The sequence below is a fragment of the Natrix helvetica genome (genome assembly GCF_964273705.1).
Source record: "Natrix helvetica genome assembly, chromosome: 6".
In the NCBI taxonomy this organism is placed as follows: Eukaryota; Metazoa; Chordata; class Lepidosauria; order Squamata; family Natricidae; genus Natrix; species Natrix helvetica.
This window is the reverse complement of record NC_138553.1, coordinates 16441677-16456718: the sequence shown is the minus strand read 5'-3', so window position 1 is coordinate 16456718 and position 15042 is coordinate 16441677. Positions and strand designations below refer to the sequence as shown.

General features: G+C 43.5%; 1 protein-coding gene across 2 annotated transcripts in view; it reads right to left on the bottom strand.

Annotated features, from left to right (window-relative positions):
- The window catches only part of WASHC1 (WASH complex subunit 1), a 61130-nt gene that overhangs the window by 23940 nt on the left and 22148 nt on the right, over nucleotides 1–15042 (bottom strand). For both annotated transcript variants that reach the window (XM_081957158.1, XM_081957157.1), the window contains one exon: nucleotides 1343–1454. In XM_081957158.1, the coding sequence (XP_081813284.1) occupies nucleotides 1343–1454 (112 nt within the window). The remainder of the gene's footprint in view (nucleotides 1–1342; nucleotides 1455–15042) is intronic.

The following is a 15042-nucleotide window of genomic DNA, read 5'->3' as shown; positions in this document are numbered from 1 at the left end:
TTCGATGAACCAGATTAAAATTAATATCCGGTTTGCCCGAACCGGTCCAAACCATCTGAATCCCACTCCTGGAACTATGAATGAACTATCTTGGAATTTAATTCCTCACTTACAAAATAATCTTCAAGACTCTGATACAGGTAGTCTTCGACTTAAGACCACAACTGATCCCAAAATTTCCACTGCTTCGTAAGGTATTTTTTAACTGAGTTCTTGCCCCATTGTATGAACTTTTTGGCACAGCTAAGTGAATCGCTGCAGTTGTTAAGTGAAGCATGCAATCATTAAGCGAATCTGGCTCCTCCCATTGACTTTGCTTGTCTGAAACTGGCTGGGAAGGTTGCAAATGGTGATGACGTGACCACAGGACAGGGCAGCTTTCATAGACACGTGCCAGTCGCCAAATGCCCGAATTTTGATTATGGGATCATGGCGTGTGCTGCAACAGTCGTGTGAAAAAGAGTCACAAGTCACTTTTTCAGTGCTGTTGTAACTCCAAACTGTCACTAAACAAATAGTTGTAAGTTGAGGACTACCGGTATATGAAAAATGCAAACCCATAAACATAAGTATGAGTTGGACGAGTTACAACTGGGGCAGTGGGGGGATATGACCGGTACGCCCCAGTACGGATGTACTGGTGCCTGCTGGGAGCACCAGGTACCGTTCTGGTACGGTGCTCCGGAGGACCCACCCACCCTCCTTACCTGTATTTGAGCCGATCGGGGCTTACACACACAGAACGTACGGCGCTTACGCGGCACTCCGCTGAGCAGCTGGAGCGTCGCAGGCGGTAAGTACGCATGCGTGTGCTGCGTGCGTGCATGTGGTGGACGCCCGGCCCCGTTGTTCTGTAGCGGTTGCAACAGAATCGGGAACCCACCACTGAACTGGGGGAAACTACGATGCTAGCTAGAGTTGTGGGATTCAGTTCCAAGTTCTGTCTCATGTTACTACCAGTTTGTTAACTACACCGAGCAAGCTAGTCTCTGGCTTAACATACCAGAAATGTTCATTCTGGATGCTTATAAGACTGCTCTAAAAATGCTGCTGAAAGACAAAGAGGCTCTGGAATATAATAAAACAGTGGAAATAAACAGTCTTACTACCTGATCCCCAACTAGATCATGGCTGTTATAGAAGGCAATCGATTAGAGCAGCTTCTTTCCTTAATCATTAAGATACTAGTTATTATTGCAATCACTTTGCATTTTGCATTTAAAAAACAACAACACTATGCAATTGTGAACTGTGTGTCTGCTCTTACAGGCAGCTTGGCCTTTAATCACAGGTTAATGCAAGCAGCATCATTCAAAAGAACCGTTGCAATTGGTATCCAAACCTTAATAGCCTTCTTGCTGCCCTTTATCTTCTCAATTTTGGCTTGGGCAAGGGTGACCCGCTCATTGATTGCTCTCAGCTGTGCCCGGCTGGTTTCCACTTGGTGGGAGATCCTAAGAATCAATCAGTCAGTCAGTCAATCAGTTTGCAGCAGCATTTTAACAAACGGGCAATGAGAAAGCGTTCACTGGTTGGCATACAGATTAACTAAGACAATGTTTTTCCGAAAAAATAGCTATCATTTAAACACCATCAATTCCCTTCTTTCCCCTAATAAGACTAACCAAGACATCATACCAGTGTTTTGGTTGCTGCCCAAAAGCTCTGGGTACAATTTAAGGAGAAGAGATTCACTGGAGAAGAGCCTAATGCTGGGAAAGATTGAGGGCAAAAGAAGAAGGGGATGACAGAGAATGAGGTGGCTGGATGGAGTCCCTGAAACAGTCGGCCTGAGCTTAAATGGACTCCAGAGGATGGTAGAGGACAGGAAGGCCTGGAGCACTGGAGCCTGCCCGGAGCACCGGGTACCGTTCCAATACGGTGCTCCGGAGGGCCCACCCACCCGCCCGCCCGCCCGTACTCTTTACCTGTCCTTTAAAGCCTTCGGCGCTTCTGCGCAAGGCACATACAGTGCCTGCGCGATGCTCCGCCAAGCAGCTGGAGCGTCGCGGTGGCGTCGCTGGAAGGTAAGGCACACGCGCTTGCTGTGTGCGTTCATGTGGAGGACGCCAGGCCGGAACCCACCACTGGCCTGGAGAAACGTTGTCCATGGGGCCGTGATATGTTGGACACGACTTCGCAACTAACAACGATTTAAAGTGTTGGTTTTATTCACTGTACCAACATAGAAACCTTGAGGCAGTTGCCTTGCCGATCTAATCTCTTGTGTATTTTATGTTTTTAAATTTTAATTAGTTTTTATTTTTCAAAACTTTAATGGGATATTTCTCCTAGGTAAGGTAAGGAAAGCTGTAACTCAGTCTTCCCTATGTGCTCATCTCAAGAGAAATTGCAGCAAGTTTCCAGTCCTCAGGAAGTAAGGGTATCAGTCCTACACAGTGGAAAGCCTTGTCCACTTATTTTCCTTTTATCACATGATTAAAACCATTATGTTCTAGTGAGTTTTCAACTGGATCTGGGTACCACTAAAAATTTTTTGGTGCTGTTGGATGATTATTGTTTGTTTGCTCCAATCCTGGAAGTTTTGAAGGAGAGACTGGACAACTATTTGCCTGAAATGGCACAGGGTCTCCTGCCTGGGCAGGGGGTTGAACTAGGAGACCTCCCAAGGTCCCTTCCAACTCTGTTGTTCTGTTTTTACTGTTATTCTATTATAAAATACTTCAGGTCTTTAAACGTAAGGCAGTATATAAGCATCTGTATAAAACAATAGACAAATAAAATATGAGGTGATATACTAGGTATGATTGGCAAGTAGCTAATACAGTTATGACTGGCTAAAGAAAGTCTTTCAAAAAGTAAATAATTATTATATCCAGAACAGAGAGCCAGTTTGGTGCAGGGGTTAAGGCACTGTGGCAGAAACTATATTTTACTTCCATTTTAGGCAGAAAGCCAGCTGGGTGGCCTTGGGCCAGTCGTTCTCTACCAGTTCTAGGAAGGAGGTAATGGCAAACCACTTCCAAAATCTTGCCAAGAAATCTGTAGGGATACATCCAGGCAGTTGTCAGGAGTCAACTTTGACTCAAAGGCACAATCAGTCAACTAATCACCCAGAATAGTCATCACACACATGAAATGTCTCCAAAATAAACCATAAAAGCACTAGCCTTCTGGAAGCGTTGTCTCATAAATGAGCTCTGCTCCAGGCTCCCGCTGTGCTCTGGTGAGGCTTGCAGAGGCTCAGCGTTGCAGAGGGGCTGGCGGTCCTTGCTGAATGACCCAGGTCGCCCTTAGTGACCTAGGCTGTGTGCCGCTCCTGGGGGGCTAATGGCAACCGCTCCTAGCCCCACCAGGCTTTCTGTGAGTCTCTTTGGCAGGCTTGTGCCCTCTGCTCCTTGCTTGCCCGGCAGAATTCCTTTTCTGAGTGATACTTGTCTCACTCAGATGCCTGGGCAGCTTGCCGCCCCCAAGGGGGCTTTTGGCAAAAATTTTCCTCCGCTCGGGGAGCTCAGATTCTCACTCAGGCTGTTTTGTGCTTCTTTTAAAAGGTCTCTAGTTTTTTTTCCTTAGGATTCTCAGGAGTTCCTGGATGGCACAACAGCCCAGTTGAGGGCTGAGTCGATAACTGGGATGGTACCTGGTGACCAGGGCGTGGCCTAAAGAGCTCATCTGACTCAGCCCAATCAAGAGAGGACAAGGTCAACCCATCCTGGATACTCCTCCCCCTCACTATGGAGAAGCACTCATTTACATATCTGAGAAGGTCTGTATGTAATACTAGCCGATAACCCGGTGTTGCCCAGGTATGTATTTAAAGGGGGGAAATGTCTGGACCAAAGGTAATTTCTAATGTTGGATTTTCCCCTTTATCAGAAGGAGCCCCCTTGTGGAGTACTGTGAAGCCATTACCATGGCAACTCCACTGCGCTGTACAGTAGAAGCCATTTTAAGGCACAACAGGCTGTATCTTAACAGAACACACACACCAAGGGGTGTTAGGGGTGTCTTACACCCCCCCCCCATAGTATTTGTTTCCAGAGAGTAAGGCATCTGTGTACCAAGTTTGGTTGAAATTGCTCGAGATGTTCCAGATTTATGCTGGAACACACACACACACACACACACACACACACACACACACTCAATAAATACCTGTAAATAATTTAACATCCTCTTTTTAACTGGAAAATTTTTCCTTGTTAAGCTAGCTAGAACGTATGACACCATCTTCTCTCCAAATAAAATCCAGCCTGAAGTGCTAGCCTTACAAATGAAACCACGGCAAGTTTCCCTAAGTTATTAAAGTTGGACGTTGGAAACAAAGAACCGTTATAATCCTTCACACTAAGCCAGTGAAAGAGTGATTGATATTTGCAGGAGACAGACTAATATCCTCCCCTTCCCCAATTTTGCAAAATAAATATATCGAGATTAAAGGACAGAAACAATGTGCCGACGAAGGGGAACACCAATCATATTCACTGACACAGCCGGTTCTCTGTTGTAGAAAATCAGCATTTATATCAGGCTGTCCTGATTCATTATTTTTCCAACTTCAAGGATTCTAGGCTGAACGTGGGGGAAAAAAACCTGCTGTTACAACCTGGAGAGTAATTTACAGGATTGTCAGTACTTTTATTTATTTATTAATCCAATTTACATGGTTGCCCATCAATCACGCTGAACTAAATATAAACAAAGGAATTCCATAAAACTACATCAAGGCCTCAGCAAAACCAGATATACCACCTGGCCATGCCAGAGGCCCATACTAACATCCTGACCCAGTTCTCGGGGGAAGAGCCAGATCTTCATAGCCTTCGAAAGGGCCAACAGAAGAAGGGCTCCATATATTTTGGGGGAGAGACTGATATATAGGGCAGGTGCCATGACAGGGAAGACTCACTTCCTAGGGCCTACCAAGTGACATTGTTTTACTGACAAAACCTGGAACATGTCTTCTCTGCCAGATCTGGTAGGATGGGCGGAAGCCACGGGGAAAGATGGTCCCTCAAGTAACCTGGTGCCCTGCCCTGTGGTCTTTAAAGTGACAAACAGCACTTCGAATTCTGCTGGGAGACAGTGGAACTCGTGTGGTCGTGTCATGGATGTACCACGTGATACCTCATGCTGCACACACACCATTACATTCTGGACCAGCTGAAGCTTCTGAAAGCTCTTCAAGGTTAGTTCCAGTATTTTGAATAAATTTTTATCTCCCCTTTATTTTTTGGTCAACTCAAAATAGTACTTGTTCTGATCTAGCCTTCGCAAGATCATGAAGCCGACTTCTCGTCCCGGTAAGCATGTCTTACGTGGAATTAAGTCTCTGGATTCAATATCACTCGCCCTTGGAATGGTCCCCTTCTCTCGTGTTTCCGTTGTGTATGCAGAGGAATTACTGTTCTTTAATTAATTGTGCAAAGAGGCCACGTGGATGGGATAACATGCTGAAAACAGCTGGTGCCCAGGGAATTCGTAGCACAAAAATGAAAAAAAGCAGTGAAATTCTGCTTGTTTTCATGACGTTTGGATTCATAGGGAAGCAGACAGTTGGAAGGGGATCAGGATTATGCTTTTTAATGACCACGGTGGCGCAGTGCTTAGAATGCAGTGTTGCAGGCTAACTCTGCTCTTTATTGCCAGGAGTTCGATTCTTTCGATCCTCACTAGCTCAAACGTTGACTCAGCCTCCCAATTCTTCCAAGGTGGGTAAAATGAGGACCCAGATTGTTAGGGGAAATATGCTGACTCTATAAAACTGCTTAGATAGGGTTATAAAGCACCGTGAAGGCGGTATATAAGTGCTATTGCTATTAATAAGGGCAGGTAGTCTTCAATTCATGATCAGTTGCTTAGTGATCATTATAAGGTTATACTGCACCTCTCAAAAATTGCTTGTGATCCATTTTTGAAAATTCCTACATTGCTCCACCAAGCAGTCACATGACCACATTTTGGGCACTTGGTAACTGACACCCACTTATGGCTGTTTGCAGAATCCTGGGAGCCAAATGACCATGTTTTATGACTGTGTTTATTTCTAGTTTCGGGCCCAAAAAATGGCACACATTGAGCAATGGGTTCATTTACAAACGCTGCTGTTTGCTTTATGACCGTTGCTGAAAAGACCACAAAATCAGGTCAAATAACCTGATGACCCTTTTATGACTATCACAACTTGTGATTATGGCCACGATGAGTTGGCCATGGCGAAATGGCCGTGATAAGCTGGCCTCAGCAAGTTGTTCTAGACCCCAGGGAAAGGGCCAGGAACATCACTCTCCTTTCCCCTCAAAGATAATAATACAATAGTAGAGTTGGAAGGGACCTTGGAGGCCTTCTAGTCCAACCCCCTGCCTAGGCAGGAAACCCTATACCATTTCAGGCAAAAGGCTATCCAACATCTTCTTAAAGACTTCCAGTGTTGGGGCATTCACAACTTCTGGAGGCAACTTCTGTTCCACTGATTAATTGTTCTAACTGTCAGGAAATTTCTCCTCAGTTCTAAGTTGCTTCTCTCCTTGATTAGTTTCCACCCATTGCTTCTTATTCTACCCTCAGGTGCCTTGGAAAATAAAGCAATCCTATAAACCACAATCCCAAAGATAAAGCAATCCTGTAAACCACAAGCCTGAACTCTTATTATGAAAAAAAATAGATGCTTTCTGTTTATAGCTGCTTAGGGGAGCAGTTAAAAGTCTGCCATCAGTCCCACCTTCGTCTCAAAAGTTTTAACAGCAGCAAATTGCAGCATGTGCTTTTGCCCCACAGGCAAATAAGTTCAAGCAATCTGTCAGAAGGGGTAGAGCTTCCACCTCCCACTGTTGGCCTTCTACTATTTTCATTTTCAGATTTAAAAACAGCTTCTTCACCTCCTCTTTGAAGTCTGAGTAAGTGCAATCAAAAAGTTGATGGTTAAAAATCCCGTGAGAAAACATAATCAAGGTTCCTTCTTTCCTTCCATTAAGCAATGGGTTATTATACTAATTAATGTTTATCACATTTTGATTACTCCTTGAGCCTGATTTCCAGGTGCTGAATTGCTAGTAGACAGTCCCACTTTGGGAGGTGTGAAATTGCCTAGCGGGGAAAAAAGTAAAGATCAAAGCTATCAGGTTCTACGTGGGTAGGCCTATGGACAGAACAGAATCTCTTGGGCACAGACCTCATGGAGCATGTTCCACATGTTTTTGCCCCATAAAATTTCTTCATAAGGAGGAGCTGCTTTCCAAGCAGCACTTTGTATCTTGAAGCTAACCAGGAAAGTAGTCAGGGAATGGTGCCCTTCAACCAAACGCAATATCCCTTCCGTAGGATAGTGTCTCTCAAGCTTGTCTGTTTGAAGATTCCTGGACGTCAATGCCTGATGGCTGGGCAATTCTGGGAATTAAAGTCCGTGCATCTTCCAAGTTGCCCCGGCTGAGAAATACTATGCCACGGAATGGAAGTTTCATTCAGTTCTAAGGACATCTTTCTCTGACCACTTTCCTAATCAGCTTCGAAATACAAGTTGTCAGAGTTTGTTGCAGAAAAATCAAATCCAGAAAGCACACACAGATAACTGATTCAGCTGGATTGCTTAACTTCTTTATATACATAAGAATAGATGACTAAATGTACAATACCAATGGGTGGTTCTTCCAAGTAAACACAAGGCAGAAGAGTTGCAGGCAAACACAAGCAGTTAGCTTCATTTCAGCAGGCAAGCCCAGACAGACTGCTAGTTTACTTCTCAGAGCAGCAGACTGCTTAAATTTCTGTTTCAATTCTCTGCACAGACTCAGATCTGTTTAAGCTCCCATTGGCTGACTTAGTTGCTATGCCTATTCATTGGCTGACCTTGTTCCCATGTCTCTCCCAGTCATGAATATTTTAACACAAGTGCTGCTTGCAAAACAGCTCTTTCTTATAAAGAAATATCAAAAGGCCAAAGCTACTTAAAATGAACTCTTTTCATGATCTGCACCACCAAAATCCTCTTTAATTTTCTGAGGGCAGCATAGAGGGATTCCCTCATAACACTGGCTGTCCTTGAATATGTTTAAGGGTTCAAGGGATTTGTCTGAAAGAAGCAGGGCCATAGCTTTCTAGTGTATTTCCCCCCCTGATCTCACTTACTTAACAGACATAGTAATAAGCAAGTTCAGCTAAGCTTTACCAGAACAGTCAAACAGTTTTAGTTCCCCAGCTAATGTTTTGCATTCTTTGGTGAATAATTCTCCCCCTCTCGTTCCAAAGTGTGGGCGACAATCGTTTCTTTTCTAAGGCGCTCTAACATTTAGCTCAAAGCTATTCTAAACATGAATCACTTATTAGAATATGCATTTAATATATGTGGGTATCAAGTTTGCCTGCACCAGTCAACGTTGCTAAATAGTAGAACTATTTCTATCTGAATTAAGACAGGAGAACCTATGAGCAATTTTCCATTTCTCTCAATTGCTGTTCTGGCAGTCGGGCTGGATCCCATCGGTGACCCTCTGATAGGGAAATCTTGATCTTCTCATCTACTGTCTCTCTTCTGGCACCTAACATGCCATTTGCTTTGGTTCCTGATTGGTCTTAAAGTGCTTGTCCTCTTCACAGAGTTTTTCCCCAACTCCCCCCCCCCTTTTAGGATCAAATGAACCACCAGAAGTACCAAAACCCACTTAATCCACTAGGGCCCTGTGGTGAACCTATAGCACGCGTGCCACAGGTGGCATGCAGAGCCCTCTCCACTGTGGATCCAAGTGCGCCTCCTGCTGTCCAGCTGGTTTTCAGGTTTCTACCGCGCATGCGTGGGGGGTTGCATGCGGGGGACGCACACATGCGTGTGCGGGGGGGGGGGTGCGTTTGCATTGCATTTTGGGGTTAATACCCCCATCGTGGGCCTGGAAAGCCTCCTGCACCAACCTGGAAGCCAAAATTGCACGGGGGGCAGGTGGGGCACATGCGTGGGGGGTGGGGGTTGCTCACATTGCATTTTGGGGTTGCGCGTGCATGCACGCACGCTCTTTGGGCACCAAAAAGGTTAGCCGTCACTGCACTAAGGGATCACCCAGCCACTCTTTCTCAGTTAGCAGTCCCTTTTCAACAACCAATAAAACTCTATGTCTTCATTAGCCAATTTAACTTGGTATGTCTAGTTTAATGAAAAGAAGGACTAGGGGAGACATGATAGCAGTGTTCCGATATCTCAGGGGCTGCCACAAAGAAGAGGGAGTCAAACTATTCTCCAAGGCACCTGAGGGTAGAACAAGAAGCAATGGGTGGAAACTAATCAAAGAGAGAAGAACTTAGAACTGAGGAGAAATTTCCTGACAGTTAGAACCATTAATCAGTGGAACAGCTTGCCTCCAGAAGTTGGGAATGCTCCAATACTACAAGTTTTTAAGAAGAGGTTAGATAGCCATTTGTCATGAAGTGGTGTAGGATTTCCTGCCTAAGCAGGGGGTTGTGCTAGAACAGTAGTTCTCAACCTTCCCAATGCCAAGACCCTTTAATACAGTTCCTCATGTTGTGCTGACCCCCAACCATAAAATTGGTGCCTCGGTTCCTAAGACCATCGAAAATATGTGTTTTCCGATGGTCTTAGGCGACCCCTGTGAAAGGGTCCTTCAACCCCCAAAGGGGTCCTGACCCACAGGTTGAGAACCACTGGACTAGAAGAACTCCAAAGTCCCTTCCCACTCTGTTATTCTATTTCTAACTGATTTGCTGTCATTTAATTTTCAAACTTCTGGTCTCCAGGCTTGGCCCAAAGGTGCTTTTTCCAAAAGGCAACAGGGCTTTCTCGGTTTTTTCCTTTGAAAATGTTTTGCTTCCGATCCATTATAACCCCTGGTGGGGTTTCCAAACCCCACCAGTCAGTGAGAACTAGAGAAGCTTCTTGGAAGAACCACCTCTGGGACAACCGTGACTTGGATTATTATTATTATTTATTTGACTTATCAGTCGCCCCCTCTCCGCAAAGGGACTCGGGGCGACGTACGATCAAAACAAATATACAGATTAAGCAACTGATGATTAAGCAACTCCACAGACATCTTCTCCAGTCTTCCATTTCCCAGAATCCTCTCTGTTTTGATTTTATCTCTACTGCCGGTGGGGTATTTGATACCGGCACACTTGCAGCTCCTCCCGCCCCTTTTCCCACGAAAGCTTTCCTAAATTAACCAAGCTAATCCCTACCCTCAGCTCCTTATCTGGAAGAGAATACAAGCTGCATTGGGTGCCTACACAGAATACCACAAGGAGCCCTTCAGATGTTAGGGTGGAGGGCAGGCCTGTCACCGAGCCTTTCCATATGACTCCGGGCTTCATTCTGACATTTCTAAGTAACGCAGAACATAGTTGACAAGCTAGTTATCATTCGGAGCCGCAGATGCTCCAATGAAAGCCCATTAATACTTCCAAGCTCCTTTAAAAGCTGTCTGTCAATCATGTTTCAATTCTGAGAAATACAGAATACATATTAAAATTGGCTTGCGAGTCACTGGAAGGACTTCCGAGGAAAATGACTGACGGGGATGATTAAGGTGAGGCAACTCATAGCACCACCAAGACAGCCATCAGCAGACTGACCGGTTTAATGATTTTCTGAGTTCAGCAGCTGGTGTTTAAAAAGAGAGAGAGAGAGAGAGAGAGGGAGGGAGGGAGGGAGGGAGGGAGAGAGAGAGAGAGAGAGAGAGAATACTAAACATAAGAGCTGATATAAACCATCCAGTTGAATGATCCAATGCTGTCCAATTATGAGCCAGTTAACTGAAGACTATTTGTAATATATTCCAAGAATGTCACTGAGTAGGTGTTTGCAGTTTTCTTCAGCATGGCACCCAGAAGCAGCTAGCCTCAGTCGTGGGCAATTCTAGTAACAAATTAAGTTAGAAAATCTTATGCCATCTGAGGCTGCACAGCCCTCTCCGCATGTAAATCTCTGTGCCAAAAATAATACTTCTAAGAAGTAGCTAAGATCATGATAAGAGCCCGAGTTGATTTGGGAGAGAAACTGAAGATGTTTCTCACTGCTGTTAGCAATTCAGCTCATAACCTTGAGTGTCACTTCTGTATTGATGCAACCAGTGCGGCAAAACAAGGAGAGATCCCATCTGACTGTTTGACGAATTAAAGCCCATAAAATTGACTTGGAAATATCGAGCAGGTAGTTATATAAATGCACAAAATCTATCATTCTGGAGGGTGGGGGGCGGGAAATGATCTCACACTGCTATAGATCTAACTTGAAAGGTGCGCACCCAGTATCTCAATATAGCATTTCACGAACAATGTGATTTAAGGAGCTCCACAAACGTTTACTCATCTTTTATTATAAGCACCTTTAGTAGCATGTGATGATTGTAACGCTACGGTTGAATTAAGGAAACTTTAATTTTTCACATATATCTGCACTTGTATGGAAAAAGTTAACAGAACAATTAGATTGTCATTACAAGTCTAAGAGAGCTTGTGATGTGCAGTCCCCAAATGCTTTAAGGTAAAGGTTTCCCTCGCACATATGTGCTAGTCGTTCCCAACTGTAGGGGGCGGTGCTCATCTCCGTTTCAAAGCCGAAGAGCTGGCACTGTCCAAATATGTCTCTGTGGTCACGTGGCTGGCATGACTAAATGCCGAAGGTGCAGGGAACGCTATTACCTTCCCACCAAAGGTGGTTCCTATTTTTTCTACTTGCATTTTTACATGCTTTCAAACTGCTAGGTTGGCAGAAGCTGGGACAAGTAACTGGAGCTCACTCCGTTACGCGGCACTAGGGATTCGAACCGCCGAACTTTCTGATCGACAAGCTCAGCATCTTAGCCACTGAGCCATCGCATCCCAAATGCTTTCAGTGTAATCAAATTGCAATTTTTGAAGTGACAGAAGGGGGAAAATGGTTAAATACACGACTGGAAAGTAATTATATTCTATTTTAATTAGAAGTAAATGAAATTAATTTTAACTGTTAACGAGATCCTGCCCATTGTTCTTTGGAATGCAGTTCTGCCATAGACATATACAAATGTTGAAATTCTGCAATTATAACTGCTGGAATGCTAGAGTCCTCTTTGTTTATCCTTCCCCAAGCTTGCTTTGTCCTCCTGTGCAAATTTTTGCAACCAGTCTTTTCCTTCTTGAAGTCTACAACCCTTCTAGATTACAGGTAGTCCTCAATATACAACTCTTCCTTTAGTGACTGTTCAATGTTACAATGGCACTGAAAAAAGTGACTTATAATCTTTTTTTCCCACACTTACAACTGTTGCAGCATTCCCATGGTCACATGATCAAAATTTAGAGACTTGGCAACTGACTTGTATTTATGACGGTTGCATTGTCCTATCTAGGGTGAAGCGATTCCCTTTTGCAACCTTCGGACATGCAAAGTCAGTGGGGAAGCCAGATTCATTTAACAACCGTGTTACCAACTTTAACAACTGCAGTGATTCACTTAACAAATGTGGCAAGAAAGGTCATAAAATGGGGCAAAACTCACTTAAAAACTGTCTCGCTTAGCAACAGAAATTTAGGGCTCAATTGTGGTCGTACGTTGAGGACTAACTGTACTGCAATGTTCTTTTTTCTTGATTTATCTCCCTCTAATCTTCCAGATTTTTATTTTGCCATTTGACGTCTTTTATGCCTGCTGATCTGCCTACGTGTTTTGCTTTCTGCATTTTAACTAGCTTCCTTATTCTATTCACATTCCCACTTTTTAAATTCATTCTAAAACTTAAAAGGACATAATACTTGCCTACATGGCACTCTATAATTTAACATTAAAAAAAGCCTGAATGCAGGCAAGGGAACTTTTTTGTTTTGTTTTGGAGCTTTTATTATCTGAAACCAACCACTGGAGTTTGCAAACCTTGCTTTATGGCTTAGAATATTGGGTAAACCCAGATAATGATAGTTTATTAAAGATAAAAGTTCCCCTCACAAATATGTGGTAGTCGTTCCAGACTCTAGGGGGAGGTGCTCATCTCTGTTTCAAAGCTGAAGAGCAAGCACTGTTCTAAGATGTCTCTGTGGTCATGTGGCCGGCATGGCTAAATGCCGAAGGTGTACAGAACGCTGTTACCTTCCCACCAAAGGTGGTTCCTATTTTTCTACTTGCATTTTTACATGCTTTTGAACTGCTAGGTTGGCAGAAGCTGGGACAAGTAACGGGAGTTCACTCTGTTACGCAGCACTAGGGATTCGAACCGGGGATTCGAACCTAGGGATTGACACGCTCAGCATTTTAGCCACTGAGCCACCGTGTTTATTAGGAACACATAAACCATAGTTTAACATAATATTTTGGGTTTTGTGGACATATTCTTAAAACTGAACTGTTTTCATATTTTACAAACCAGCAAGGAGAAAGCAGAGCCAATCAATTTCTCTTCAGACACAGAATTTATTTACCCCAAAGTACTGAGGTTTTTTTTTAATTAATTAGCCAACAAAAGACTTTTCGCCACCACTACTCTTCTCAAGACTTTCTAATTTCAAGCAAAGCTAATTAACTAAAGTAAATTTAGTCCAAGAAAGAGAAGACTGCAGAGAGAGGTTGTAATCTACCAGCCAAGTGTGAAGAGCAGATCTTTCTCTCTACCACTTTATTGCTAGCAGTTCTCAGCAATAGATATTTCAAGCCAGGGAGTGTGATATCTCAAGACAGTTCACACACCGCTAAATCTCTGACTGAAATCATGCTTGTAAAGCGAAGTGACTTCTCTGAATCTCTTCCTTCAGTGCCGAATTAATGGCAAAATAATAAATACTAAACCATACCAACAGAGCGTAAGATTGACTATGGTGGGGAAGCCCGGTTGCTGTTGCAATATAAATAGGCAAACAGTCCTTAATTTATTTTTTATTTTTTTAAAAAAACTGCCATAGTAGCCTGCAAGTGGAACTTTTTTGAAGGACGTGCCAGGTGACAAATGTACTAAGGCTGGTAGTCTGCCATACAATGAAAGATTGACTTCTGGTGAAAGTTACCACCTCTTGTAATTTTCTTCCTTGTATTTTTCCCCCTCCTTCTTAAAAGCAGCTTCAATTGAATCAGAATAGAGCTGGAAGGGATCTTGGAGGTCGTCTAGTCCAAATCCTTCCTCAAGTAGGCGACTCTATATCATTTCAGACTATCCACTGTCTAGTCTCTTTTTATAAACTTCCAGTGATGAAGCACCCACAGTGTCTAAGGCAGGGGTGTCCAAACTTGGAAACTTTAAGACTTGTGGACTTCAACTCCCAGAATTCCCCAGCCAGCTGGCTGGGGAATTCTGGGAGTTGAAGTCCACAAGTCTTAAAGTTCCCAAGTTTGGACACCCCTGCTATAAGGGCAAGCTGTTTTACTGCTTAATTGTCCTGTTAGGAAGCTTAATCCCAGGGTGCTTCTCTCCTTGATTAGTTTCCATCCATTGGTTCTTGTCCTGCCTATAGGTGCTTTGGTAAATAAATTGACCCCTTCGTGGCAGCCTCTCAAATATTGGAATATTGCTATCATGTCTGCCCTAGTCCTTCTTTTCTCTAGACTAGCCAAACCCAGATCCTGAAACTGTTCTTCAGATGTTTTAGTCTCCAGGCCACTTTGCACTTTTTCCAAAGTCTCAACACCTTTTTTGTAATGTGGTGATCAAAAATGCACGCAGTATTCCAGATGCGGCCTCACTAAGGCCACACCTTACATATTTACTATCTATGTATATATATTTTATTACTTCCTTGCATCTGAAGAAATGAACTATGCGCCACAAATATTTAGGTGGTAATACTAAATTTTGTTAATTTTTTAAATGTTAAAAGAGTTTTTGCCTGTTTTTCGTAGGCAAGGAAGATTCCACGATATCACGGATTACATCAAATGAAACTGATGACAAGAGAATGATGACAGACCAAAGAAGTGTTGTCTGTGATTTCGTTTTAAGTTAATGAAAATCAAATAAACTACATATAGCAAATAGGATCACTTACCATATGTTTAGTCATTTCCTACAAGAAAAGTTGCAACTGGCAAACATTTTGGACAAGGCTGGAGGCCACATGGAAGGGTTTTAGAGACAACGTAGGACTCTGTCATCTCAGAAACTCAACCCACATTTTTTTCCT